Genomic DNA, 24,972 nt, shown 5'->3' with positions numbered 1-24,972 from the left:
CTCTACGCCCAAACAAAAAACGCAAAGACTGTGTGTGTCATCCGGTGTCAAATAACGCTGACATGGATGCACGCACTGTCTAAACGCCTTGCTAGTGGAAGCCATGATAACAAAAGTAAAGATCGCTCTTACCATGGTCGTTTCTCAGACGCACACTTCAAACAAAACAGTCAAATGAAGACGAAGAAGATAAATGACGTGCTCTCCGGTCGCTTATTTATAGTCGCACCGGTAGTGACGTCAGACGCTGTCGCCGGCCAACGAGTTGGCGTTTTTTCAAAGTATGCTTCAGACATGGGTCACGACGAGGTGTTCCCCATAGTGTCCCTTCAGAGGACGCAGTTCGAAGTTCCCTTGAGGGGGAACTCCCATTACAATCACTGAAGCACTTTATATTACATTATGCACATCAGGTTTTTTTTTTAGTTTTCTCTCTCTCTCTCTCTCTGAAGAAAGAATTCGCTAAATAATTCAGTCAGCGAGCAAGTGAGCAAAAACACTGCGTTTCATGATGACTCTTTTGCACGTCTCCGATTGGCCATTGCATTCGCGCAACAGAACCGTTGATTGGTTATCATGAAGCGTTGTACGAAAGTCTCTGGCTCAGCGCCAGCCAGCTAACACACAACACAGATTTGAATTTAGCAGCTGATGCTGAACGATCTAATCACAACATTGTGATTATATCAAATATATAAAAAATATTAATCTGCTGTTTTTTTTTTTTTTTTTTGGTCGTTTGGAAGCTGCATTTAAAATCAACTTGGCTCAGAAATCTTTGAATGGGCATGACGCCTCTGCCCTCGATGCCTGTGAAACGTTTCTCCCTCAAACAGCACGCTAATGTTACTCTGCACTACAGGCTACACGTGTTCTCACATCGTCACGTCGTTCTTGTAAAATAATAATAAGTAAATAAATATCAAAATCACTTCGCTGAGAATGAAACACCACTTACCAGCTCCCGCGGTGTTGAAAATAATATCCTCTGACAATTAAAAAATGCGCGTGCAGCGTGACGAATCGTCCCTGTCGGATGAGGAGGTCGTCGTCGTCAGGTCAAAGGTCATGTTGGTCATCTTATTGACGGCTAAATTATTATTCAAAATTTTACTAATATTTAGATTGGGCATGAGCAGGCATTCACAAAAGGAAACGTTATGGCAAAAAAAAAATTAGAGGAAATTTTGCTTTGACAAAAGGGCACTTTGGGCACCAAAGGGCAAAGGGGCAGGTGCTCAGGCACCCAACAACAACAACAAGCAAGTTTTGTAGAGAGAAGAGAGATTAACAATATAAACAGCATGGTTTAATTAGGTGTAAAGGCACAGTAATCCAGGCCTGGAGAAGGACAGTATTTTATTGTTTAATACAGATGTGTCAAAGCCCTGTAAGGACAAAAATAAGGAACTGGGATATTTTTCAAGTCGCCTAAGTAACCTCAAGTAAGCATTATAAATGGTGACTCCTTGTCTAAGGTCCATATTCACATACAGCATTAAGTCTGTCAGCAAAATCTTTGTGTGATACCCCACACTGAATTATGGTCACAAGAATATATTATTTGTCTATGATGTATATAATTTATTATTTAAGTGTGTATTTAAATGTAAATGTATTATATATGTTTTGTATTACTTTAAAGGGGTGTATATAAGTTTTTCGGTCTGTTTCTCATGAGAGATTTGGTTTTGTACTCAAACTGCACATAGTATGATTCATTGGATTCAGTGATTCATTAAATATAATTATAAAAGCAAAATAATGATTAATATTGATAATAATAAACAAAATAATCAGTGATAATACTAGCTATTATATTTAAAATTAGAGTATACAATAAAAATAGTTATTTTATAGTATAATTAAAAATACAATTCCAGTATAAAATTCATTTTTTATTTTATTTTACAAAATCATCTTTTTCAAACCTATAATCAGCAAGCTTTTGTTCTGGCGAGTTTAGCGCTGTCCAGTGATGCGAGGAATGAAACATCATTTTTACATTTCTGAAACCGCTTTCTGGAAATCTTATACAATATTACAGTTAGTTGATCTAAAACAGTGATTGCACATTAACAGCCGTCAACAATGTCAGTACGCAGATGAGCGATCTGAAAATATTTATATAAGTTAGCGCATTTTTATTTTAGCGCTTTCTGAAGGGAATTAAGCTGCATTTTAAAAAAAAAAGTTCAGAATGACAGTTGGGAGTTTGAGAGTTGCCATGACGACTGCAGCGCATCTTCAGACAACACAGTGAACTTATTGACTAAAAAAACAACGCTTCTGTCTCGTTTGCTCCCTAAGGTTAGTAAAAAATGATCACACTTCAGAGGGAAATCTTTCTTAATTTATTTATTTATCGTACTTTAATTTGAAAGCGTCTGACTATTCATATATTTGTTTCTGAATACTGAATACTGTTCTTTAAACTGCCTAATGGCCGTTCTCACAGACAGTCTCTGTCGGGGTTATAAGAGTGAGGAAATCATTTTCTGTAGGAGAAAGGGACAGGTTTAAAATTCTGCTCAGTAAAGTAATCTTATCTTCTGGGTTTAATGGAAATGGAGTCAGAGTCAGTCTCTTCTTGCAAAAGAGAATGAGAAACATTAACGTTACTGCTTCGCGGTATTCGCTTATGTGTGTGTCCATAGACTGTATAAAAACATGGACGTGGTGTCCGTGACGTCACCCTTAAGGCGGTCGCACACCGAACGAGAAGCGCCGCGTCGACAACTCGAGGTATCGCACACTGGACGCGCACATTCTATATGCGTGAGCTCAATTTCGCAGCAAGATGGGAGAGTTTTAACTTCATCTATTATTATTATTTTAAATATATGATTTTAATTGATAAAAGCTGAGTTTTGAACGTTAATTAATGAAAAGAATCTGTGTTATTATAATAAGTCTGTTATTGTTTTGTTGTATCTGTTGTCTAGGCAACTGTGCTGCTGAAAACGTAACCAAACACTTTTTGTACTGTTTTATTTGAATGAAACAAGTGTACTGTATTTTAATTTCAGTTTCAGTTTATAACATCTGGGGTTTTTTAATATAAAACTATGCAGATGGCGCAGAAATTTGAACAGCGTTCTGAGTCGTAGCTGGGCGCCGCGGACAGATGCTGAATGGCGCCGCCGGTGTGTGTACACCCATAGAGAATAATGTGTTCGAATTTTAAAGACGTGGCGCGACGCGGCGCTGCGCTTCTAGTCCGGTGTGCGACCCCCTTTAGAGTCATGAAGAGAGTATTTGAAGCTCAAAAACTGCATAGCAAGCCGTCGCCATCTTGGCAGCGCATCACCTCTCTACTCTCCCGGAAAATCGAACTTGGGCAAAAAGGCGGGAGCTGGTTGCTGAAGCCACGCCCACATAGCACGACAGCTGTGACAGCAGCGGCAATCCACCTGTCACTCAAGCGACCACGCCCTTAATTAAGCCGAACTTTAAAGGGATAGTTCATCCAAAAATCTAAATTATGTCATTAATAATACACCCTCATGTTGTTCCAAACCAGTGAGACCTGTTTATCTTCGGAACACAGTTTAAGATATTTTAGATTTAGTCCGAGAGCTCTCAGCCCCTCCATTGAAGCTGTGTGTATGGTATACTGTCCATGTCCAGAAAGGTAAGAAAAACATCATCAAAGTAGTCCATGTGACATCAGAGGGTCACAGTTAGAATTTTTTGAAGCATTGAAAATACATTTTGGTCCCTCTGAGTTCAAACAAACCAATATCCCGGAGTAATTCATTTACTCAAGCAGTACACTGACTGAACTGCTGTGAAGAGATAACTGAAGATGAACACAGAGCCGAGCCAGATAACAAACAAAAGACTGACTCATTCTCGAGTCAAGAACCGGTTGCATCGATTTTTGGATCACCAGTAGATCTTTCGGACAGTTCGATTCAATAAACCAGTTGAAGAAAATGGTTTACCGTTTCTTTTGCACTCGACGTAATGGCGTCATTTGCGATGATTGTCCTTGATTCAAGCCTTCGGTTTACCCGCGCTCATAAGACTAGCACAGAATCAGTTCAGAATCAATCACCAAAAGAATCAGTTCAGTTCAGATGCTCTGTGTGTCGGTCTGCTTCACGCTGAATCACACATGCGCAGTATCATCAGCTCCTCGGTTCTCGAACCAGACGCATCTGACAGAAACGGTTCTTGAATCGAGAATAAGTCAATGTTTTGTTCGTTATCTGGCTCGGCTCAGTGTTCATCTTCAGTTCTCTCTTCACAGCAGTTCAGTCAGTGTACTGTTTGAGTAAATGAATTACTCCGGAATATTGGTTTGTTTGAACTCAGAGGGAGTGTCAGCCACATAAAAAAGGTAACCGCTTAAGTCATTTGTGGATTAATGCGTATTAGAGATACGAACCGTTTAAAATGATTCAGTTCAATTTGGTGAACTGGTTCAAAAAGATCCGGTTACATTGAATGATTCGTTCGCGAACCGGATATCACAAACTGCTTTGTTTTGAACTCTCTCTCACAACAGACACGGAAGAGAAGACAATGCTGAATAAAGCCGTAGTTTTTGCTATTTTTAGACCAAAATGTATTTTCAATGCTTCAAAAAATTCTGACCCTCTGATGTCACATGGACTACTTTGATGATGTTTTTATTATCTTTCTGGACATGGACAGTATACCATACACACAGTTTCAATGGAGGGACTAAATCTAAAATATCTTAAACTGTTTTCCGAAGATAAACGGAGGTCTCACAGGTTTGGAACAACATGAGGGTGAGTCATTAATGACATAATTTAGATTTTTGGTTGAACTATCCCTTTAAGGCTTAAAGTCCGAGTGAACCGGAAGTTGCAAACGACTTTTCTCCAGTGTTGTGACATATTTCCTAGAGAAACGGAATACTAAATGAGGAAAAATAGTGGGCGTGGCTTTATTTTCCGACTAGCATCTGATTGGATCTAGAAAAGTAGTTAATGACAGATATCTCACAAACCCCATTTCGTGTTCTGTCCAATTTGTGAAGCACATCAAGCACATCCTTGACCTCTCTGTTATCTCTCCTTCGTCCAAATGTAAAAATTCGACCCATCTTGACCGTAACGAGGGAATTTCAGGGAATGGGAAAAGTGTTTACTGAGTGCAACAACCAAAAATACACCTCCTCGCCATCTCTCCTTCCACACTCTGTCTATGCTCGCAAACACGCAGGCAGCCTCCTACTGTCAGTTGGAGAGGCATGGTTATGGATGCGAAGCAGACACCCAAACCATCAAACCTACGTCATCAGGGAAGGTCCTCCAATGCAGAGGGGAGGGGCATTTTCAGATTTTTATTAAATAATTTTTTGTGTGTGTGTGTGTGTGGATTGACTTGCATGGATGAACTGTTCACCACAAAACGATAAATTTAGGCAAACAAAGTAAATATGGTCTATTTCTATTTCAGTTGGACTTTAATATAATTTAAACAGATGAGTTATAAAAAAAATTCACCCCCCTCACAGTTCTCATGAAGGGCATTAACATTGGGAGTCTATGGAATTGACTCCCTTTTGCAGCCAGCCTCCAGCGGCCAGTCCATGAATTACAGTTTTAGTTACTTCCTCGTTGGCTTCACGACAGAGAGCGGGAGGTTGCCGCTCTACAATAAGTTACTGTGTCTTGTAGATCTTGTAATTTTTGGTCCGTTTTTCTAATTCCAATTCAACTTCCTGTGGAAAAAGAACCAATTCTGAATGTGCTTGTGTCTTTCGGTTCTTCTTTTAGTATTCTCAGAACAGTGCATCTTATTATTAGATTTCATTTCAGTAGACATGCTGTCTTGTGTCAGTGAAGGAGAGTTGAGGGCAAGTGAAGTCTATTTTCTAAATATCTAGTAGGATAACTGAAAGGTTAGAAAAAAGAAACCCTGAGAAAATGATCAATAAAGTATCAGCATTGTAGGGGACAAGTTATTTTATATCCCTGGTTGCATCAGAGAGACTGTCCCGGTAATATGTGGAGGGTAAGTAGCTTTGTATAAAAGTGTCATCTAAATGACACATGTAATCTTCCTGTTCATCTGGATCTCAGGTTCTGAACTGGTCCGAGCAGAGCTAGAGTAGGTTCACACCACACAAAGCCCACCAGTGTTGTGTAATCAGAGCACAATGTGGAGGCGCTAGACCTCTTTACTGTTTTTTAAAACAGTAGTATTGTGAAATAACTGTTTATTTTTAAATGTTTTTTTTTTATGTAATTTCTTCCTGTGATGCAAAGCTGAATGCAAGGCAGTCTTCAGTGTCACATGATCCTCCAGAAATCATTCTGATATGCTGATTTGATGCTCAAGAAACATTTCTTATTATTACAATGCTGAAAACAGTTGTGCTGCTTGTTTGCCTTCCCCAGTTCAGCTGGCGTCCACATTAAACCTTCACATTCGCATTTACCAAACGTCATTGAGGAAAGTCAGCAGCTGCACTACTTTCCAGTCAGCAGAGCTGTGGCTTGTTTTTGCCTGACCTCCACCTGATCCAGATCAATGAAACGAGGAGCCAGCTGAAAGGAAAAAATACAATCTGTACTTTCTCTGTGCACCTGCACATACCCATACTGCAGGGTATGGGGAAAAGGACAATGATGAGTTTTTAACTGTGGGCAGATCAGTTCAGGTAAACCAGTAGAAAGCCAAGAAGACTGCTAAAAACCATTTAGGAAAAGTTTTTTTAAGAAGAATGATTACACTAATCTGACCTTGACTTATGTGGAAATTCTCATCTGTTTTAAAGGGATAGTTCTGTTATCATTTACTCAGCCTCATGTCTCTCCAAACCACTTATGGCTTTCTTTTTTTCTGTAGATCACAAAATAAGGTTATCATTGTTAATTAAAAGTATAAGTAAACCCCATCTAAAATTAAAACGTTAGTAAAACTATTAAAAAACATTTTTTTTTTAGTTGAAATAAAACTAAATTTAAACACACTAAATATATAAATCAAATTAAATATGTACAATTTAATAAATATATAAACTTAAGATTATTTTATTCTTAATGCAATGGCATTGTTTAGTTTAGGTATTAAAATAACTAATACTAAATAAATAAAACATCATAAATATTATATAATCTTTTTTTTTTTTTTAATGACAAAACCCAAACCAAATTATTACAACTTCAACTGTAATTAAAGTGAAGAAAAATATCAAATGTAATTCAATAAAACTGTAATAGTATATCAGTGTTAATAAAAAAGCACTAGCAGGAGGTCCACAATGTTTTTTTCTTCTTTTCCATACTGTACAAAGAAAGTATACGGTGAGCAAGGGTAGTCAATCTTCAACCATGACAGAAACACCTTTAAAAAGAATCTTAACAAATTTGATATTTATATTTATAATTGAATATTAATATTTAATATTTGTACCAAATATGACTTTATGAGATGACAGAATGTTCATTTTTGAATGAAGTGTCCCTTTAAGACATTTTAAAAACTGAGAAGTAAAGTCTATTAGTTTACTATCAAACTCTAAACATGTGAGTCATTTGCTGAGGATGTGTTCAGTGTATATGTGCTGATTAAAAACATATTTCCGGCTTAAGTTATTTTTTATCCTGATCTCTGACTTTGGGCTCTCTGAGAGTTTCTGGATGACAGTTTAAAATCAGAGTGCGCCTGATAGTTGTAATATCTCTGGCAGTCGGATGCTAACTTCATCCTTTGGAATCACTGAAGGATTGTGGACACTGGAGACTTCTGTTTGGCAGGATGTGAAGGCAGATATAGAAGCCTTCAGTATGTTTTCCCCTCTGATCTAGAGTTAGACCGGAGTAAAAGAATCACATACACACATCACATACACGTCAGGTGTTTGGCGTTCCCTTACCTCTCAACACTAGTTCATAATATATGACTTCTTGAAGGCCTTTTATCAGTTCCTTCTCTTTGTGATTGTGTGCTGGTCAGCTGCATAGTTTCACATTCCATTTGCTTTTTGACAATACAGTATATCAATGCTGATTTTCTTTCTCTTTCTCTGTTTGTGTCTCTTTTTGCCTCTGTAGAAATGGCGATGAACAGCATCCTCAACCCTGATGACATTAAGAAAGCCCTGGATGTATTTAAAGGTGATTGTGACCTGCCATCCTGAATACTCTTACTCTAAAATATGGTTTGAAAAACTGAAAAACAAATAGTATGCAGAAAGAATCATCTTTAGAACTGATGTAAATATAAGTGTCAATTTTTGTAAAACCACCTTATTTATAGAGTGTTTACACAGAGAGCATTTTTTCACATATATTCATATATTAATTCATATATATATATATATATATATATATATATATATATATATATATATATATATATATATATATATATGTGTGTGTGTGTGTGTGTGTGTGTGTGTGTGTGTGTACATAAACATGAATTAAAAAGAAATGTGTATATATATGCTAAAAACTACTAAACATTTAGGGAAGGGCTAAAGTGCACCACTTTAGCTGGATTTATAATGTAAATGACAAGCCAGAGCATCATTGCAAATTGGAAAGCAGCACAATAATTGTTTTATCTTTTTAATCTTGTTTTTACAATTGTTGGAAGCCAAAATAGTATTTAATATCCTGGTTCTTTTTATTATAATTTATGGTTATGGAGACTGTGGCTATTAAACTAAAAAATTACAAAGAAGCACCACAAAAGTAGTTCACATGACTCATGCAATTTGACTGAAATCTTCCCGTCATACTTGGCTAATGCAACATATTTGATTTGAGAGCCAACGCAGAGGGCAGGTTTTAAGACATCCAAACCATAAGTCTGTTCATTCAGTCTGTTTACTATTATATGACTTCAAAACACATAGTGCACAAATAGTATGGGAAATAGTATAGTATTAATATAGTATAATAATAGGTTATGATACATTTATGGTGCTTGTTTTTGTTCTGTTTGAAGCTTGACAGTCCCAAACTCTATTTACTTTCATTATATCAAGAGAAAATTCACCTTTTTTGTTCAACAAAAGAAAGGCATACAGGTTTGGAATTATATGAGTGTGAGGAAATGATGACACAATTCCCTTTTCCATGTAAACATTTCCTAGTTTCTGGACAAAACGTCATTCATTCTCTCTCTTTTTGTGGCTTTGTAGCTGTTGACTCATTCGACCACAAGAGGTTTTTTGAGATGGTCGGACTGAAGGTGAAGTCAGCTGATGATGTGAAGAAGGCTTTCCACATCCTGGATGCAGATAACAGCGGCTTTATAGAGGAAGAGGAACTTAAGTAAGATTACACCATTTCTACAGTACAAAAAAATCAAGCTTGTTACCAGTAAAATTAGTCATTGAAACTCTCAAAGTTAAAGGCGGGAACACAATACATTTGAAAGACTCACTTTGTTTCCTCTGTGCAGGTGTGTTTTGAAGCATTTTGCTCCAGATGGGAGAGACCTGACTGATAAAGAGACCAAAGCATTCCTGCAGGCTGCGGACAAAGATGGAGATGGAAAGATTGGAGCAGAAGGTATAATGAAAGTAATATACCATAACACCATGGGTGTCATGCATCTGTTTTATTTATTAATTTTATTTATTTATTGTCATTTATTTTATTTATTTTTTTGTTGAGGGGGCACCAGTGGGAGCCCTGACTTTGATAAGTGATAAGATATGAAAACACTTTCTTTTTAAAATATAAAAAGTACTACTATGAATCTTTCAGAATGACTCATTGAAAATAACTTTTTCATTATTCATCATTTGAATCAGACACCATGACTCTTATTCTGATATATCACAAAACTGTATATGGATGCACACAAAGTTTTCAAAACTGATTACTTTTTTAAGTTACTGTAGCATTTATTTATTTTTCATTTATAAATTTTTTTTTATTGCACTTTACACAATTTTAGTTGCAGTCTGGAGCCCTTATGAATATGATGCTTCTACTAACCCATATTATGCACTTTTTTCGTCTCTTTCTCTTTCTGTTTCAGAGTTTGCTGCTTTGGTTCGCGAATAAGTGGCTCAAATTCTTGGCCTGTTCATACCTCATGACCCCTTGACCTTGACCTCAGCGTAACGCCCCTGAAGCACAGACACACACACTCACTTACACACACCCTCACACGCTTGCACGCCCCATCCTGAACACCTCCCGACACACAAACTGACCTTCATGCTATTTATTTTTATTTTTATACAAAAGTGAGTGTTTCTGCAAGTGTGTGGATCAAGAGACCTTTACCTCATGCCGGCAATATGTAGATATATTAGAAAAGAAAACAATGTATTCTCCATCGTCCACTATTTTTTTGTCTGTCTTTATCTTCACCCCCCACCCCAAACTCTCCATCTCTCCGGTAACAAGCCGTTGTAAAACACACCAAAAGAAGAAATAGGTCAAGTTGTGAAAGAAAACTAAATAAAGAGACAATGCCTCAAGAGTTCCAGTGTGTAATCAATCTGTTTGTGTTCTCTCTCTTTTTTTAGAATTAGGTGGAAGTACAGTATGTCCTGACAGGGTTGCAAAATTTTGAATTACATAATTTTCTCTTTTAATTCATTGGTATTCATGAGTGTATTTAAATGGAATTGGCCACACCCCACTGTAATTTGAATTGGAATTTGAATGGTAGGATTAAGAGGAATTTAATATATTGTAATTCTGTGAAATCTATCTATCTATCTATCTATCTATCTATCTATCTATCTACCTATCTATCTATCTATCATGACAGTTATATTAATTTCTTTATATTTCAGTTCATTTTTAATTTTACTTCCTCATTCAAATTTCAATCTCAATTCTAATTCAGGAATGTAATAAGAATTTAAAAGTCATTCTCAATTTAAATTCTGAATGCTGCACAATCCTGACATCTGACACACAACATAGTGGTTAGTGGCATTGTTACTTTTAGTTAGTTACTCCTTAACAAAGAATCTATCAAAAAATGACCACTTCAGAAACACAGAATCAACTTTACATTTTATTTGCTAAACAGATAAAGATGTAAAGAATTTGTTCAAGATATTTACAGGAGAGACTTTATCTTTTCTTGTAATCACTGGTTTAGAGACGCAAATTACTTCTGTGATATAGTCACATCACATGTTTCTGTTTTGATTATTCAGCATCAATTAAACAAGAAAAAAATAACCTTACTGATGAAATACGAAACATCCCTACAAATTGGTTTGTACTAATGTGCTCGACACCTCAGGAGAAGGTCACACCAATTACTGTCAAGGTTAAAATGAACATTCACTTTATAGGCACTTAAGCAGACAGAACAGCCAATTTAAGGGCAGCTTATAATTGGACATGTCAGATAAATTAACTAAACCGAGAGACAAAGTTCAAGCATAGAGTGGGAGAGAGACCGACAGTCGTTTATCCCCGATGCTAGGGGTCCCAGAGGTCAGACCACACAGAACTGTAGTTAAACCAGCCCCAATGGCAGAACATTTGACAGATTACATTTATAAAATGTATTTGTAGTGTGCTTTAAGAAGTGTTTTGCTTACAAAATGCAAATCACATACAATTATTTAAAAATGTTCAGATGAAAAAAAAGACACTTATCTCAGCACTTAAAAGCACTTGAGCTGACCTGCATTTACTTTTCCTGGTTGATCAATACTCCAGCATACAAAACCTGATGCTCTTTATAGTGGACTGGAGGACACAGGACAAGAAAAGCCAGGATGTGTTGTCATGTTTTAAAATACAGAGAAAATTAACAAATATTTGGACATGTGCTAGCCACATTTAAGAATGTCATTCCATTATATGACAAAATATCAAACCAAAGTGGACATTTGACACCTTTCAAGACAAACATTTCACCAATTATGTTTTATTTATTATGTGTTATATTTCACCAGGTTTCATAAGTTGTCAGTTCAACATGTTCATAGTTAATAAGATGAACTATACCGGTGTATAATAGAACTGACTTCACACATCTACTAAATCCACAGTGTTTGTTTGAATATGCCACATCATGAAATTCATACATTTTAAGTGTGACTTATGTGCCCAGATATTTATGAGGTCATTATATATAAAAGAGTGTTATTTATTGTTTGGTGCCGCAGACCCTCCAACAGCCTGAAGGTTAAGGTAAATTATCTTAACTACCTGCTTTAATGGACTTTTAAAGACTAGTGTTGATCATTCTTGAGTTGCATTGTCTTAAATGTGATGCTTTGTACTGATTACACTGGAAAATTAATGTTTTTCAAAATAGCTGAACAATGTACAGTAAAATGTGCAGCACTTATTAGCTGGTGAAGAAATCTTATTCATATGCGTGGAGCTGATCTGTCATTGGTTTTGGTGGGTTTCAGCTTTACAGTGGCAAATGGATTTGTGCCTCTGTAAAAAGAGAAAGAAAATGATCATGTTAAACACAAATATCTGCCTTAGTGCCTGAGAAAAACAAAAAAGCAACACATTTTGGGGGTTAATGGATAAGAAACATGTTTCTACCAACCTTGGAAAAAGCTGTGGTCGAGAATCATAGTTATCTTGAATCTATAAAAAAAAAATATAAAAAAAATATATATATTTAGCACATTCTGCAGATTCTGGCTTTGTATGAGTTTGCTTCTTGCGTTGAGCATAAAAAATATATTTTCTAAAAATGTTGGTAGCCAAACAGCTGACTTCCAGAGCATTGAGAAAAAGAAGAAAAAAAACCTTTAGACGTAAGTGGCTACTGTCAAATGTTTGGTTAGCCACATTCTTCTTCTTTGGTATACAGCAGAAGAAAGAAACTCATAGAGTGAGAGTGAGTAAATGATGACAGTATCTTTGGGTGAACTGTTCCTGTAAAGCTGCTTCTGTTGATTTGAACAGGTCTTACTCTGTTTTCTGAAGGGGTGGGAGTGACCGGCCGGGAACTGCTGGATCTGGATGACGTAGCTGGCGGTGGTGGCGGAGGTACAGGCGGAGCTGTTTGTTGGCTTCTGTTCACGGGTTGGTCGAGGAGGTTACTCATACTGCTGCTGCGTCTGAAAGAGCTGCTACTGAACAGAGAAAGAGGTCAAAGGTCATGAGACTGATGCGCAGGTTTTGGGAAATGTGCAGTATAAGCTTACCTTGAATCAGGTGGTCCAGGTGGTTCATCCATGGGCCCCACATAAGCAGCTGGGAACCAGCCTTGCCTGAACAATGCAGATTGAATGAGCAGGAAACAAAATCAGGTGGTCCATCTGAGTGTTGTATGTGTATTTTAATGCATTACTAAAGATAACTCTTCATTTTATGAATGGACACTGGAGTTTGAATCTAGGACTTCATGGTTAAAAGCCTAGTCTAAGGCTATACTTCTGAACTAATCCTTCTAAACAAATTTTTTCTGATTTGGCCTTCCATTCACAATGAGACAGCATGTTTTTGTCCTGTAAAAACTGAGCTTTAGATGATGATTTCCCATGTGGATTAAAAAAAAAAGCCCATAAGTGTTGCATTTGTGGGCTATAACAAATAACATTAAAAATAACGCATGTTTAGTCATGAAATGCTTATTGTACTGATAGATATCTAGGATACATATTACCACCAGTATGTGCCTGCTAAGTGTTATTCACTTTCATAGCAATGCTAAAAATCAGTGTTACTTTGTTCAGTCTTCATATTATACATACGATAAGATAACACAATCGCCGTCCTGCGACAAAACATAAGGGCAATTGTGATCCCTTGGTGAAATAATTTGCTTATAAAATAATAATGCCAGAAGAACAGCATGAGAACTTTATTATATCTGGTCTCTCAGTATCATCTCAGTGAGCTTTTATTATTATGTTTTACACACGCACAGAGGATTTCATCTTTTTCTGACATTTCAGTGTTGATGAGAAACTTTTGGAAAAGCTTGAAAAATGCTAATGTATTGTGGGCAGAACATTTTGATAAAGCTGTATTCATATGTATCCGGATAAAAGTAGACATAGTTTGGTTTATGGTGTGAAACATCTCTCACCGTCCAGAGCTATCAGAGCGGCCGAACAGCCAGCCGTTCCTCGGCTCTTTAATGAGAAGGGTGATGGTTTCCTCTCTGGAGAACGGCAGGAGGGTGGAGTTTGCAGAGGGAGGGTGAGGCACCAGTGCTCGCATCACTCTGCCTCCAGCCAATCCTGAGACGGAGTTGGAATGACTGGGCTGAGGGGAGGGGCCTGAGATGAAAGGGTGGAAGTTTGTCATATTAAACACAAAAAATAATGCATAATGTTTTTGTTTTTTTTCTAATCTCAATATTAGGTCTCCACACCTCTAGAGGGAACCGTGCCCAGCGGTTGCTCTGCCCAGCGGTTAACATCAAGCTGAGAAAACTACATGGAAACATAAGTTTCAACATACATGTCTATGAACAGAATCATCATTTAGAGAAGAGAACTGCAAACCAGGGCCTCTGGGCCAAATTTGGCCGTGATGAACTTTGATTTGGCCCGACATACTACCATATCACAAGAAGAAGGGAAAAAAATTACAAAACATGCCATTGATGCTTATCTTCATTTATAATTATATATATATATATTTATATATAAGGATATTACTATATAGTTGGAAATAATGCAAAATTGACTTTTCAATTTGTATTCAAAAGTTTTGGTACCTCTGATTTAGGGCCTCTAAGTGTCATTGAATATATCATCATATGATTATTTTTTAAATATTAAATTTAAAATAATTAAATCTCACAGTGTTGTCCTCCAGTCGTGATGGAGTGCGTGGACGGGATTCTCTTGTGTGATTCACCAGATCTTTCCACCCCTCTGCTCTGTTTTGCAGGCCGCCCCCTGTCTGTGGGAGGAATAACAGTCCTTTAAACACAAGTTAATCAAACTGAGCACTTCCAAACAATTTTTAATAGGCAGAAAAAAAATCATATTCTAGAAAATCATTTTATATAGCATATTTTTTTCCCCTAATTCCAATAATTAGTCAGAAAAATTGAAATAACACTTTCAGCTTTTACAATAACACTTTCACTACATTTTGACACAAATTCTCCATAATAATAGATACATATCACTTTGGTTACACCCCGAAGCTCTCTGACACTCATTAAGCAACTAGTTAATTATATAAATTAATAAAAAGTAATGCCATTAACCTTGTTCATGAGATATGCAACAGACTGGGTGAATCCGCTGTGTTTCTCCGCCAGGAATCGATATCTTCTTTCTTCCTCCTTTAACGCCTCTCTCTGACACTCTCTGAGAAAGTGCACATATTCGCTGCCATCCTACACACAAACAGCATTATTACAGTAAACATCATTATCATTATTTTTTCATATTTTGTACCATCATAAATGATAATAATGCCCTACAGCATCAATTTGGCTTCAACTCTCTTAAAAACAGTTGTTTTGTTGAAGACACTTCTGTAAGTAGTAAGTAAACAAGCGCCAAGCCCTTAAGCCCACACAACCGTTCAAAAGTAGTTTTTACTGTATTGTAGATTAAATAAGAGTCGCCTCTGTGAACGTAGGAGACTTCAATCAAAAATATTAAAACATCTGACAGTCCCCAAACTTTAGTACGCAGAGTAATGACTGATTTCAGATTTTCTCGTCTCTAAACATCAAACAGAATTGTGGTGGTTCATTTCCAATTGCAATCTGCCTTCTGAATCTTAACATGACAAATGAGACTGTCTACAGTCTTCCGGCCACCACGAACATTTCCACATCTAATGTGCCATTAGGCAAGGGTCTTACACTCCTCTCACCTGTGGGACCCCCCGCCTCATCTGTCTCTCCAGTGCCGTTGCCTGGTTTCTCACTTCCATCTCATAGCGCCTCCTGCTGCTCTGGAGGAGAAAGTGACCCGACAACATCAACCATTATAGTTTCAATATTCATATTCATTTCAGTCAGAATATGTCCCTTGTTATGAGTTGGCTAAAGGATAAAGAATCTATTATTAGGTAATATGCTCTTAAATATAGCTGTATTTTTAAGAACAAAGGGTGTTTGTGCATGTTTCCTGTTCTTACAATATTATTTTTTTGTTTGCATCTGAAGTGTATACCAAACTACTCACCAATATGTATTCTTTATCCAGTCTGACATTGTTGTCCATCTCTCGAAGGACCTCGGAGTGGAACCAGTGGAACTGAATCGATCACACAGAATCATTAAACGTGATCAAACATGCATTATGTCAACAATTTTATAGGAGCAGAAGATCTCGAAAGATGGGTCAATAGAGGAGGATGGGTAACGCACCACTCCCTCCAGCTCATTGGTGAGTCTCCTCTGACTGTCTGAGATCTGGATCAAAACATCGCCTGCAACACAAAAACACACACACAGCCTTATGACAGCCATTGTATCTTCTGGCTGAGTGTCCATGTGTTAAAGTGCACATTTTTTCCTTGATAGGTTGCACTCCCAAGATGACGCTGTGTCATCATTTATGATTTTACATCACAGAGGAGGTGCAGTTATCTGATATTAACTACAAAACTCACCCTCACACATACTCTCTCATACCATTTCACTGTGCTCATAAAATATGATTCATAGCAACATAAACACCATTGAAATTTAATGAAATTTTTTTCGATTAAGCCACAGCAGGGTGATAGATGTCAGCTATAAACACACACACACACACACACACACACACAATCGTGTGTTTTAGAGATCCGGTAAGGAATGACGTGAATTTACAAGAGCAAAGTACAATATGAGTGTGTGAAGGACACTGGCTCCCTCCCAATTTATCACCCTCAATAAACACACAAAACTCTCTTTCTTTCCCGCTCTGTCCCTGCGATGGAAAGTACATATTCATCAGCAAAAAGTAAATGAACTGTGTATCGTAAATCTCTGAGTTTGACAGAAACATGTCCTGCTGTAATTTAAAAGTGTGAAAGGAAATGAAATGATAAGAGGAAATGAAAGCTCACCCAGCAAAGGCGACGACATAGTCTGCATGGCCTGCTCACCCATCTTAGACAGAGCACTGAAATAAGCCTCACTGGTGACGGCAAGAGCTAGAGACACACAAAGACACATCTTTAAAACGTGATTCATTTACCTGAAATAAAATATTCAACATTTTAATTCAATTAGATACATTAAAATTAGAGTTCACTACATTTACACATATGGCCAACAATTTTATCAAAGGTGACTTCGATTTCATTCATATATTTTATGTTGTCATTACAATTATATAAATAGTTGTATTAAATTCATCATTTTCATTGGGATAGACACCAAGAAGACAACTAGTCTCATTTCCATCATTATCCACTAAGTATACACCAAATTTACAGTTAAACAAAATATGAAATATTAACATTAAGACATGTAAAGATTTACATTACACAGGTATACTAATATATTGATTAGCTTACATTGTAATAACATTAATAATATCTGAACAACCTTAAAACAAGATTCATTTACCTGAGATAAAATATGAAATATTTTGAAATTCGTTTCAATTTGCCACTTTTTTGATGGTGTACAAGACATACAAAAACCAGTGATGGATGGCTTCAGTGACAACAAACATGATACAAAGCTGCATAATACATTTGAATATGAAAGTGTATTTTTCAGAAAATGTTTCAACATTTGCAACTTTAAATGAGATTTGAGAGCGACAGTGAAGAAGGTTTCTCCTTTTGTGTTCAGCAGAAGAAAAAAAGTAATACAGGGCTGGAATAACACGAGGAATTAAATGATGACAAAATCTTGTTTTTGAGTTAACCTTTTAAGATTTTTTTAGACAGACAATATATCATTTATTTTGTGCATTTTGTTTAATCTGGAGATTTGTTGTCTTGTTTTAATTATATTATTTTATTTCCTGTTTTGGTAATTTTTGTCCGCTTTTTTCGTTTGAGCTTAATTTAAATGTTTAGTTAGTCAATAAAGATTTTATTTTTATTTTTCATATAAAGTCAAATATTCATTGTCCAGTCAGCAAACCACTATATTTAATTGGTTCTTTAATCTGTTGAAAGATGGCTATCAAACAAATGTGATGTTTTTTTTTTTTTGATAGTCATTTTTCAAAAGTTTAAAGTCTTTCACGGGACATCCCTGAGTGAAACTCAAGAATCATAAAACAGACAGTCATTAAACAATGATGTTGAATCAGCCAATGACGCTGCAGCAATGCTGACTTATCAATGACAACCGGCAGGCCAAAGTTCAACCACTCTGTTTTCCTTCTTTCTCCTTCCGTCTTTTACAGTTTATCATCTACTGCATTCATTCTTTCTTGTGTTGACTTGCCTTGGAAAGCCTGAACGTAGCTGTTTCCCAGTGCCACCAGTCTCTGCAGGCTGGGGTTGAACTGCTCCATTATGCTCTGAGAAGATTGACAAACAGTGAGAGAATGAGAGTCCAACTCCGATAACAGATCAGATGTCAACACATGCTGTTACAACTGCACAACAATCTGTCACCTTGGTTGCTGATTGCTGTTTGTCACAACAAAATGTAATCTAAAATCACTTCTGAAATATAGCCATTTCCCTATATATATATATATATATATATATATATATATATATATATATATATATATATATATATATATATATGTGATCTATCTAAAAAAAACATACAATGTACAATAACTTTATCATATTTTAAATTATATGTATTTATATATTATTTTAGACATAATCTATGTAAAACAGACAATAATTTATAATATTTTAAATTATATACGTATTTATAGATTCATTCTTTTTCAGATATTATTAATAATTTCAATTGATTCATTATTTATGATTAATGTATTATTATTATTAATTATATATTTTTAAAAAAACATATAGGCAAATTTTTCTGCACATTATAAATCTTTATACTAATATAAATCCAGATCCTTGTATTTATATGAATCTTGTTCTGATGAGTTGATACACATGTGATTGTGTATAATTCACACTCAGGAGTGAGAGGCTTCACGCTTACCGTATAAATGGCCAGAGTGGAGCGGTGCAGTTGATCACTGTTTTGTCCTGACATCCTGATCTGAAACAAATAAACAACATCCACTGACTAAACAAAAAAACAACCAGACTGACAGATGACCCCCTGCTGTCTCCCCTTCGTCTCCTGTGTCCTCTCCTGTCTCGTTCCGCTTGTGAGTGTGTGTGTGTGTGTGTGTGTGAGAGAGAGAGAGACAGAGAGAGAGAGAGAGATTGTCACCCGTATGGCCTGTGATTTATTGAACAGCGCCGAGTAATAAAAATGTGACTGAGACACCTGCCATAAACACTCTCCACCTGTGATAGGAGACAGGACTGGTGTTGAAAAGCCCCTATTTGTGCTTTTTTTTTTTTCTCAGTGCAGTGATCACAAACCTTTATTACCTTTACATGTTTGCTCATTCCCATCATTATCCACAATAAGCATCATCGCACAGCATATTTTAATTTTAATAAAATATAAAATGTATAATATATAATGATTTTGAAATGTATAAAATATAATAAAAACATGATACTAATATTTATAGGCTAGAGATAGATAGATAGATAGATAGATAGATAGATAGATAGATAGATAGATAGATAGATAGATAGATAGATAGATAGATAGATAGATAGATAGATAGATAGAGGCAGTGCATTGTTCTGCATGGACCCCTGGGTTCGAGGCGCGCGCGCACGCATGCACGCACGCACACGCGTGTGTTTGTGATTAGTTCACTCCTCCACGGCGCAGTCTCCCCTCCATTGCTTCCGCAGAAGAGCCCGTCTCTGCTGTCCCACTAAAGATGGAGCTGTCTGCGGCAGGGGACCGAGTGTTTGCCGCTGAAGCCATCCTGAAGCGCCGCGTCCGTAAGGTCAGTCCGTACATTATTAAAACTCGTTTTATTTCCTTTCATTGCGGCCTACAGACGCACTAACTTTAGCCCTGCAGACCGAGCGCAGTGCGCTGAACTGCAGGAAAGCACCATGCTTTCCTATACGATCATAAAATTAGTCAGCAATGCATTAATTTTTAGGGCGCTAAAATCCTCATTTTTGAGCTCCGTGTGTTGTCAAAGTTCGTTTAGATTCGAGTAGCGCCAGATGGAGCTCTTGCTGTTAGCACGTTAGCTTTTTAATGTCTGCCCGAAGTGCACATTATTTTTGACAAAGGCCGGTTAGTCTGACACGCCGCGACACGATTCTACCCAACTAGAACACGAAGACTGTTGCTTAGACAATAAAGACGTTTACAGTGCGTTAAAATAAACAAAACTGTGCGCATTTCGTGCGTTTGCAGGATGAACGTTTAGTAAATGTATAACAGAATGTTGACATTCTATATCGGTGGCGTCGCGTCGCGTAGCAACCACTCGTTTATACGTTCAACTCGCTGTTTGTTTTTGTTTTTAGGACGACCAACGATTTTTTTGAGGGACGGTACGTAAAAAAATGTTGGTTGTCAAATCAAAACCGGCATATCCAGACACTTAATACATGGAACAACTTTTTGTGTATTATGTTACACAACGCATGCGCACGCATTTGATTTGAGTTCATTACTGAATTAACATATTTAAATATTACATTTAATCGGGTCAGGATTGTTCAAAGGAGTAGTTTACCCTAATTTGGGGGGTTTGTCAACATTTTACTCTCTCACCCTCTTTCCAAGATTGCATGGACTTACTTTCTTGTGTGAAACACAGGTTTTGAATTTATTTATTTATTCCATACAATGGACATGAATGGAAACTGGGACTGTCAAGTGCCAAAAAAGGACAAAATAATTGGCACCTTAAAAGTGGTCCATATCACTGTATAGCATTAGCAAGTACTCAATTAGCTTTGTCAAACTGACACTAAATTGGTTTAATAGCAGCAGTATAGAGAGTTAATAATGACAGATTGGTCCTTTTGGATCAGCTATTCTGCAATGAAAGATATCTTCCAGAAATGTTGGGAACTGAATCTGATCTGTCTTTTTTAGGGACGGATGGAGTACCTAGTGAAATGGAAAGGATGGGCAATAAAGTAAGTGAACAGAAACATGATTTTCTATGTTACGTTTTGTGTATCTAGTAAGTCATGGATGTTAAATGATCTGTATATTTTGTAGGTACAGCACATGGGAACCGGAGGAGAACATCCTAGATGAACGACTCGTTGCAGCATTTGAACAAAAGTGCGTTATTAAGTGTTTTATTGTTGCAAAATCAAAATTTTTCCGGATTAACATATTTAAAGGAAATGGACTTCTAAAAAATATGAATTCAGTGTTGTTTAACATTAAATGTTCAGAGAGGTGCCTTTATGGGAACACATGATATGTAAAAATTGATAGCCTGGATGCACTGTAAGTCACTTTGAATAAAAGCGTCTGCTAAATGCATAAATTAAATTAAATTTTAATCTTAATTTTATTTATGTATTTTAAAACCATAAAGAAAGAAGAGGTCCAACCAGATATATTAGTCAATGGTAAAAAATTACAAATTGTACCAGATTTGAAATATCTTGGAGTTGTTTTAGACTCTTTAGATGTTTTACAATTGTTATTTAATGTACAGAATGATTAATAATCTTGCACCCTCGCCCCTTAAACAATTGTTTTTCTTTAGAAACTGATAATATAAGACAAAAAAGAGCTTGTGCAGCGCAGTTTAAATTTACAGATTTTTTGTCTTTCAGCTTTTTCTGTAAAACCTGTTAATAACTGGAATAATTTCCCAATTAATATTTGACAGTGTCCTACTTTTGAACGGTTTGTTACATTTATATGGTTAATGATTAATCAGGTTTGTGATCAATGAATATTTTTTAATATTCTTATATAAAGAAAATTACATGAATACTTAAGTCGGAGTTACATGAAGTCTGAAGTAAAACTTTTTAGTCATACTTTTGCTCATAGGAAGTTTGTGGTTCATAAAGCTGAAACTGGCACAACCAGTGCAAACAATGACATAATAAAAAACCTTTTTGAACAACTGTTTTTACCCAGAGAGCGGGAGCAGGAGATGTATGGACCTAAAAAGAGAGGCCCGAAACCTAAATTATTGCTTCTAAAGGTATGTCAGCAATACCAACTGACTGGAAATAAATGGATTTTGTCTTCTGCAAGGTCATCAAGATATGTTGAAATATTCAAAATGGTCCCAAAAAAATTATTTCATCATTCATATTATTCCCATTCTGTCATTCCCAACCCAATATTTATATATATATATATATATATATATATATATATATATATATATATATATATATATATATATATATATATATATATATATTCAAAATAATTAAAAAAAGAATTTAGGAATAAATATGTAAAATAAACATACTTATTTTTAGATGACAACTTCTTGATACTGTAATCCTTTACAGTATTTTTCACAAATACAGAAACATAAAAACAAAGCATATAAATAAAAAGGAAGCAAACACTGTAACCAACAGGGCACTCCGTCATTTGTGTGCATTGGGAATCATATTTTTTCAAATAAAGCCAAGGTAATACTGATTTAACATCCAGCACACAATGAAAATGACATGAATGTGACACATGATGGTTATAACTTTACCTTGTTTGCAGCAGGCAAAAGCAAGGTTCTTTCTATTGCTGTCACATATTGAGTCCCACGAGTCATTTATTTCTACCGCTTCCCACACATACCTCAGTATCAAAAATTCAAAATTTGTTCGCAACACTCCGTTCTTTAGGGTCCTGTGTGAATACAGACCTCTAGTCAATGCAACCAAAACTTTGACGTTCATAAAGATATTGCAAAGAAATTCATAGTTATTGAGCAGTTTAATGCATATTTAATTCACTTTTATTTACATATAAACACTGATCAAAGCTGAGCACATCAAACTAACCTCATTGGTTCTTGCGCATCAAGTGTGCATGTTTTTGTTTGGAACAACATGAAAGTAATAGATGACTGAATTTGCATATTTTTGATAAACTAAACCTGTAATAAGGAAATCATTTTTAATTTTTTCCCAAATATTTAGTCAAGAGCACAGGTTGCAGAGACTTCCTCACGAGTCCCAGAGTTCAAGCACACTCATCCCAAGCAGCACTCCAAGTTTCCTCCGCCCTCGGCTGCACCGTCCTACACCCCAACCGCCCCTTCCAATGCTAAACTGCAGTCGGGCACTGCTCAGCCCAAACTGAAGAAAGACATTCACCGCTGCCATCGCATGGCTCGTCGCCCCTTGCCCCGCCCAGACCAAACAGTCAGTCCCTCTGGTCCTTTTTCGTCCCGTCCAACAGTAAGTCCTTTCTCAGAAACGGTCCGCATTCTCAATCGTAAAGTCAAACCCAGGGAAGTAAAGAAAGGACGGGTCATTCTGAACCTCAAAGTGGTTGACAAGGCTGGGCACGGTGGAGTTCCTAATAGTAGAAGGACACATGTGCCCTCCGCCCAGCAGTCCCATTTTGGCCGACAGAAGATTCCATCCCGGAACAGGGTGATTGGGAAAAACAGGCGGTTTGGAGAGTTTTCCTACCGAGGAATCCCGACCCCCAACAGAAATTCTGGGTTTCCTGTTTTTGGAAAGCTCTTTGATTCTCACTCTCTGAACAATGCAGAGAACCAGACTCAAAGTGGAGAGAGTCGCGATAACACGGCAAAGAATCTCTCTTCCTCCAAAAATCAGACTCTTGATGAACTTCCTCCTTCAAACTCAAGCTCTGAAGTTTCCGATGGTGAGCCGAACTCCCCGCCACAAACCCAATCCCAGCGTTCCTCATTGCAGCCCAAGTCCTCCACAATCAAGGCGCCAGATCCCACACTTCACAAACACAGCGCTCAAACTGTGCCATCCGAAAACAGCTTGGTTCCTACTTCTCTTCCCTCCTCTCCTATGTTTTCCTCATCGTCCTCTGCGTCGTCCTCCTCAGAAGACAACGAACGCATCCTGGACCTTTCTGTACCTCATGAAATGGACAAGAGATTGCGGCGTCGCCATCCCTTCTCTGGCCGTCATCCGCTCAAAGTCCCTGAGGTGCCTGTGTCAGAAGAACCATCTGAGGAAGAGGAAGATTTGGACTGGCGTCCTGACATGACATCCAAATGTGCCAATGTGGTCGTAACGGACATCACAGCTAACCTCCTCACCGTAACGATAAAGGAGTTCTGTCATCCACCTTCTGTTAACCCTCCTCCCTGCTACCCCAAAAATATATTAGCTCAACATGACACAAAACAGCCAAAGCAACACCCCAACAAAACATGAGTGCAGACCCGGCCTAGATACGGCCTCCTCCTTTAGCCTTCAGAAGGGATATTAGAAGGTTTGTTAGCCGTTTGTTTAAAGTTTCTAGCTGCCTGGTGCTCATGTGAGTCTTTGTTAAGAGATGTGGCCAAGCTGTCCACTCTACAACACTGTGCCATGACTTTTGTGCCATGACTTTTATAATCGTAAAAAAGAATGTCTCAGAATAAGGCTCACTGTTTTTAATCTGAACACATGGACCTCTTTAAGAATGGATTTACACACCAGTGGCTTCTTGAAAGATGTGCCAAACAACTTCCTGTATGGTATTTATTCCTTATATTTCATATCGTTTGAATAAATACACTGTCGTTCAAAAGTTTGGTAAGAATTTTTTTTGTAAGACAAGTACAAACAGTATTGATAAATTAAGATTGGTTTTCTATTTTAGCATTTAAAAATTTTTTTGATTTCTATGATGGCAAAGTTGACTTTTCAGCAGCCATTTCTGCAGCCATCGGTGTCACATGATCCTTCAGAAATCATGTTAAAAACAGTTGTGTTGTGAAATATTTTTGTGGAAACATCAATACATTTTTTACAGGATTCTTTGATGAATATAAAGTTAAAAATAGCAGCACTTTTTTTCAGCAATTTTTTTTCAACTTATTTGAAATATTTGTTATTTTTGAATTTTTTACAATTTCTTTAACCAAAAGTAATAATGTCTTTTAAAAAAAATCATACTGATTCCAACCTTTTGAACAGCAGTATATAATATAAACCA

At 36.7% G+C, this 24,972-nt stretch overlaps 3 protein-coding genes across 8 annotated transcripts in view; 2 read left to right on the top strand and 1 right to left on the bottom strand.

Annotated features, from left to right (window-relative positions):
• Positions 1 to 10,431, top strand: part of pvalb6 (parvalbumin 6) — a 42,445-nt gene extending 32,014 nt beyond the window's left edge. Inside the window, exons 1-5 of one of the 3 annotated variants that reach the window (XM_026209378.1) lie at positions 2,211 to 2,310; positions 8,034 to 8,102; positions 9,134 to 9,266; positions 9,397 to 9,506; positions 9,982 to 10,431. In XM_026209378.1, the coding sequence (XP_026065163.1) occupies positions 8,042 to 8,102; positions 9,134 to 9,266; positions 9,397 to 9,506; positions 9,982 to 10,007 (330 nt within the window). In that variant the 5' untranslated portion in view covers positions 2,211 to 2,310; positions 8,034 to 8,041 and the 3' untranslated portion in view covers positions 10,008 to 10,431. Of the gene's footprint in view, positions 1 to 2,210; positions 2,311 to 8,033; positions 8,103 to 9,133; positions 9,267 to 9,396; positions 9,507 to 9,981 lie in introns of those variants that run through there. The other 2 variants (XM_026209361.1, XM_026209371.1) reach the window with 2 other exon arrangements.
• Positions 10,432 to 11,836: 1,405 nt separating this feature from the next.
• On the bottom strand, positions 11,837 to 19,369 carry LOC113047933 (brain-specific angiogenesis inhibitor 1-associated protein 2-like protein 2). The gene is made up of 14 exons (XM_026209344.1): positions 18,955 to 19,369; positions 18,265 to 18,340; positions 16,923 to 17,009; positions 16,237 to 16,298; positions 16,052 to 16,123; positions 15,738 to 15,818; positions 15,118 to 15,249; positions 14,703 to 14,804; positions 14,269 to 14,329; positions 13,981 to 14,173; positions 13,094 to 13,159; positions 12,859 to 13,021; positions 12,487 to 12,527; positions 11,837 to 12,368 (listed from the first exon to the last, which is right to left on the bottom strand). The coding sequence occupies exons 1-14, from the start codon at positions 19,006 to 19,008 to the stop codon at positions 12,296 to 12,298; spliced, it is 1,263 nt and encodes a 420-aa protein (XP_026065129.1). The 5' UTR covers positions 19,009 to 19,369; the 3' UTR covers positions 11,837 to 12,295.
• A 169-nt stretch (positions 19,370 to 19,538) lies between these two features.
• On the top strand, positions 19,539 to 24,679 carry LOC113047918 (chromobox protein homolog 6-like). 4 transcript variants are annotated; one of them, XM_026209303.1, is made up of 5 exons: positions 19,539 to 19,831; positions 20,947 to 20,990; positions 21,076 to 21,141; positions 21,961 to 22,027; positions 22,980 to 24,679. In XM_026209303.1, the coding sequence occupies exons 1-5, from the start codon at positions 19,763 to 19,765 to the stop codon at positions 24,204 to 24,206; spliced, it is 1,473 nt and encodes a 490-aa protein (XP_026065088.1). In that variant the 5' UTR covers positions 19,539 to 19,762; the 3' UTR covers positions 24,207 to 24,679. The 4 variants fall into 4 exon arrangements, with proteins under 4 accessions (XP_026065088.1, XP_026065096.1, XP_026065105.1 ...); XM_026209311.1 differs by having other exon boundaries at positions 19,539 to 20,396; XM_026209320.1 differs by lacking the exon at positions 20,947 to 20,990 and having other exon boundaries at positions 19,540 to 19,831; positions 21,082 to 21,141.
• The last annotated feature ends 293 nt before the right edge of the window (positions 24,680 to 24,972 follow it).

Source organism: Carassius auratus, chromosome 3 (assembly GCF_003368295.1).
Source record: "Carassius auratus strain Wakin chromosome 3, ASM336829v1, whole genome shotgun sequence".
Classification (NCBI taxonomy): Eukaryota; Metazoa; Chordata; class Actinopteri; order Cypriniformes; family Cyprinidae; genus Carassius; species Carassius auratus.
This window is presented reverse-complemented; position numbering and strand designations above follow the sequence as displayed.

What these genes read in the sequence shown, in the direction of transcription:
- LOC113047933 (XM_026209344.1), bottom strand. Translation starts at nt 19,008, where the DNA reads ATGTCAGGACAAAACAGTGATCAACTGCACCGCTCCACTCTGGCCATT. An exon ending in CCAATGAGCTGGAGGGAGTG is followed by an intron (nt 16,124 to 16,236) that starts GTGCGTTACCCA and finishes TGATCGATTCAG; the next exon opens with TTCCACTGGTTCCACTCCGA. An exon ending in TGAGGCGGGGGGTCCCACAG is followed by an intron (nt 15,250 to 15,737) that starts GTGAGAGGAGTG and finishes GTTTGTGTGTAG; the next exon opens with GATGGCAGCGAATATGTGCA.
- LOC113047918 (XM_026209303.1), top strand. Translation starts at nt 19,763, where the DNA reads ATGGAGCTGTCTGCGGCAGGGGACCGAGTGTTTGCCGCTGAAGCCATC. An exon ending in TGGAAAGGATGGGCAATAAA is followed by an intron (nt 20,991 to 21,075) that starts GTAAGTGAACAG and finishes TATATTTTGTAG; the next exon opens with GTACAGCACATGGGAACCGG. An exon ending in GTTGCAGCATTTGAACAAAA is followed by an intron (nt 21,142 to 21,960) that starts GTGCGTTATTAA and finishes GTTTTTACCCAG; the next exon opens with AGAGCGGGAGCAGGAGATGT.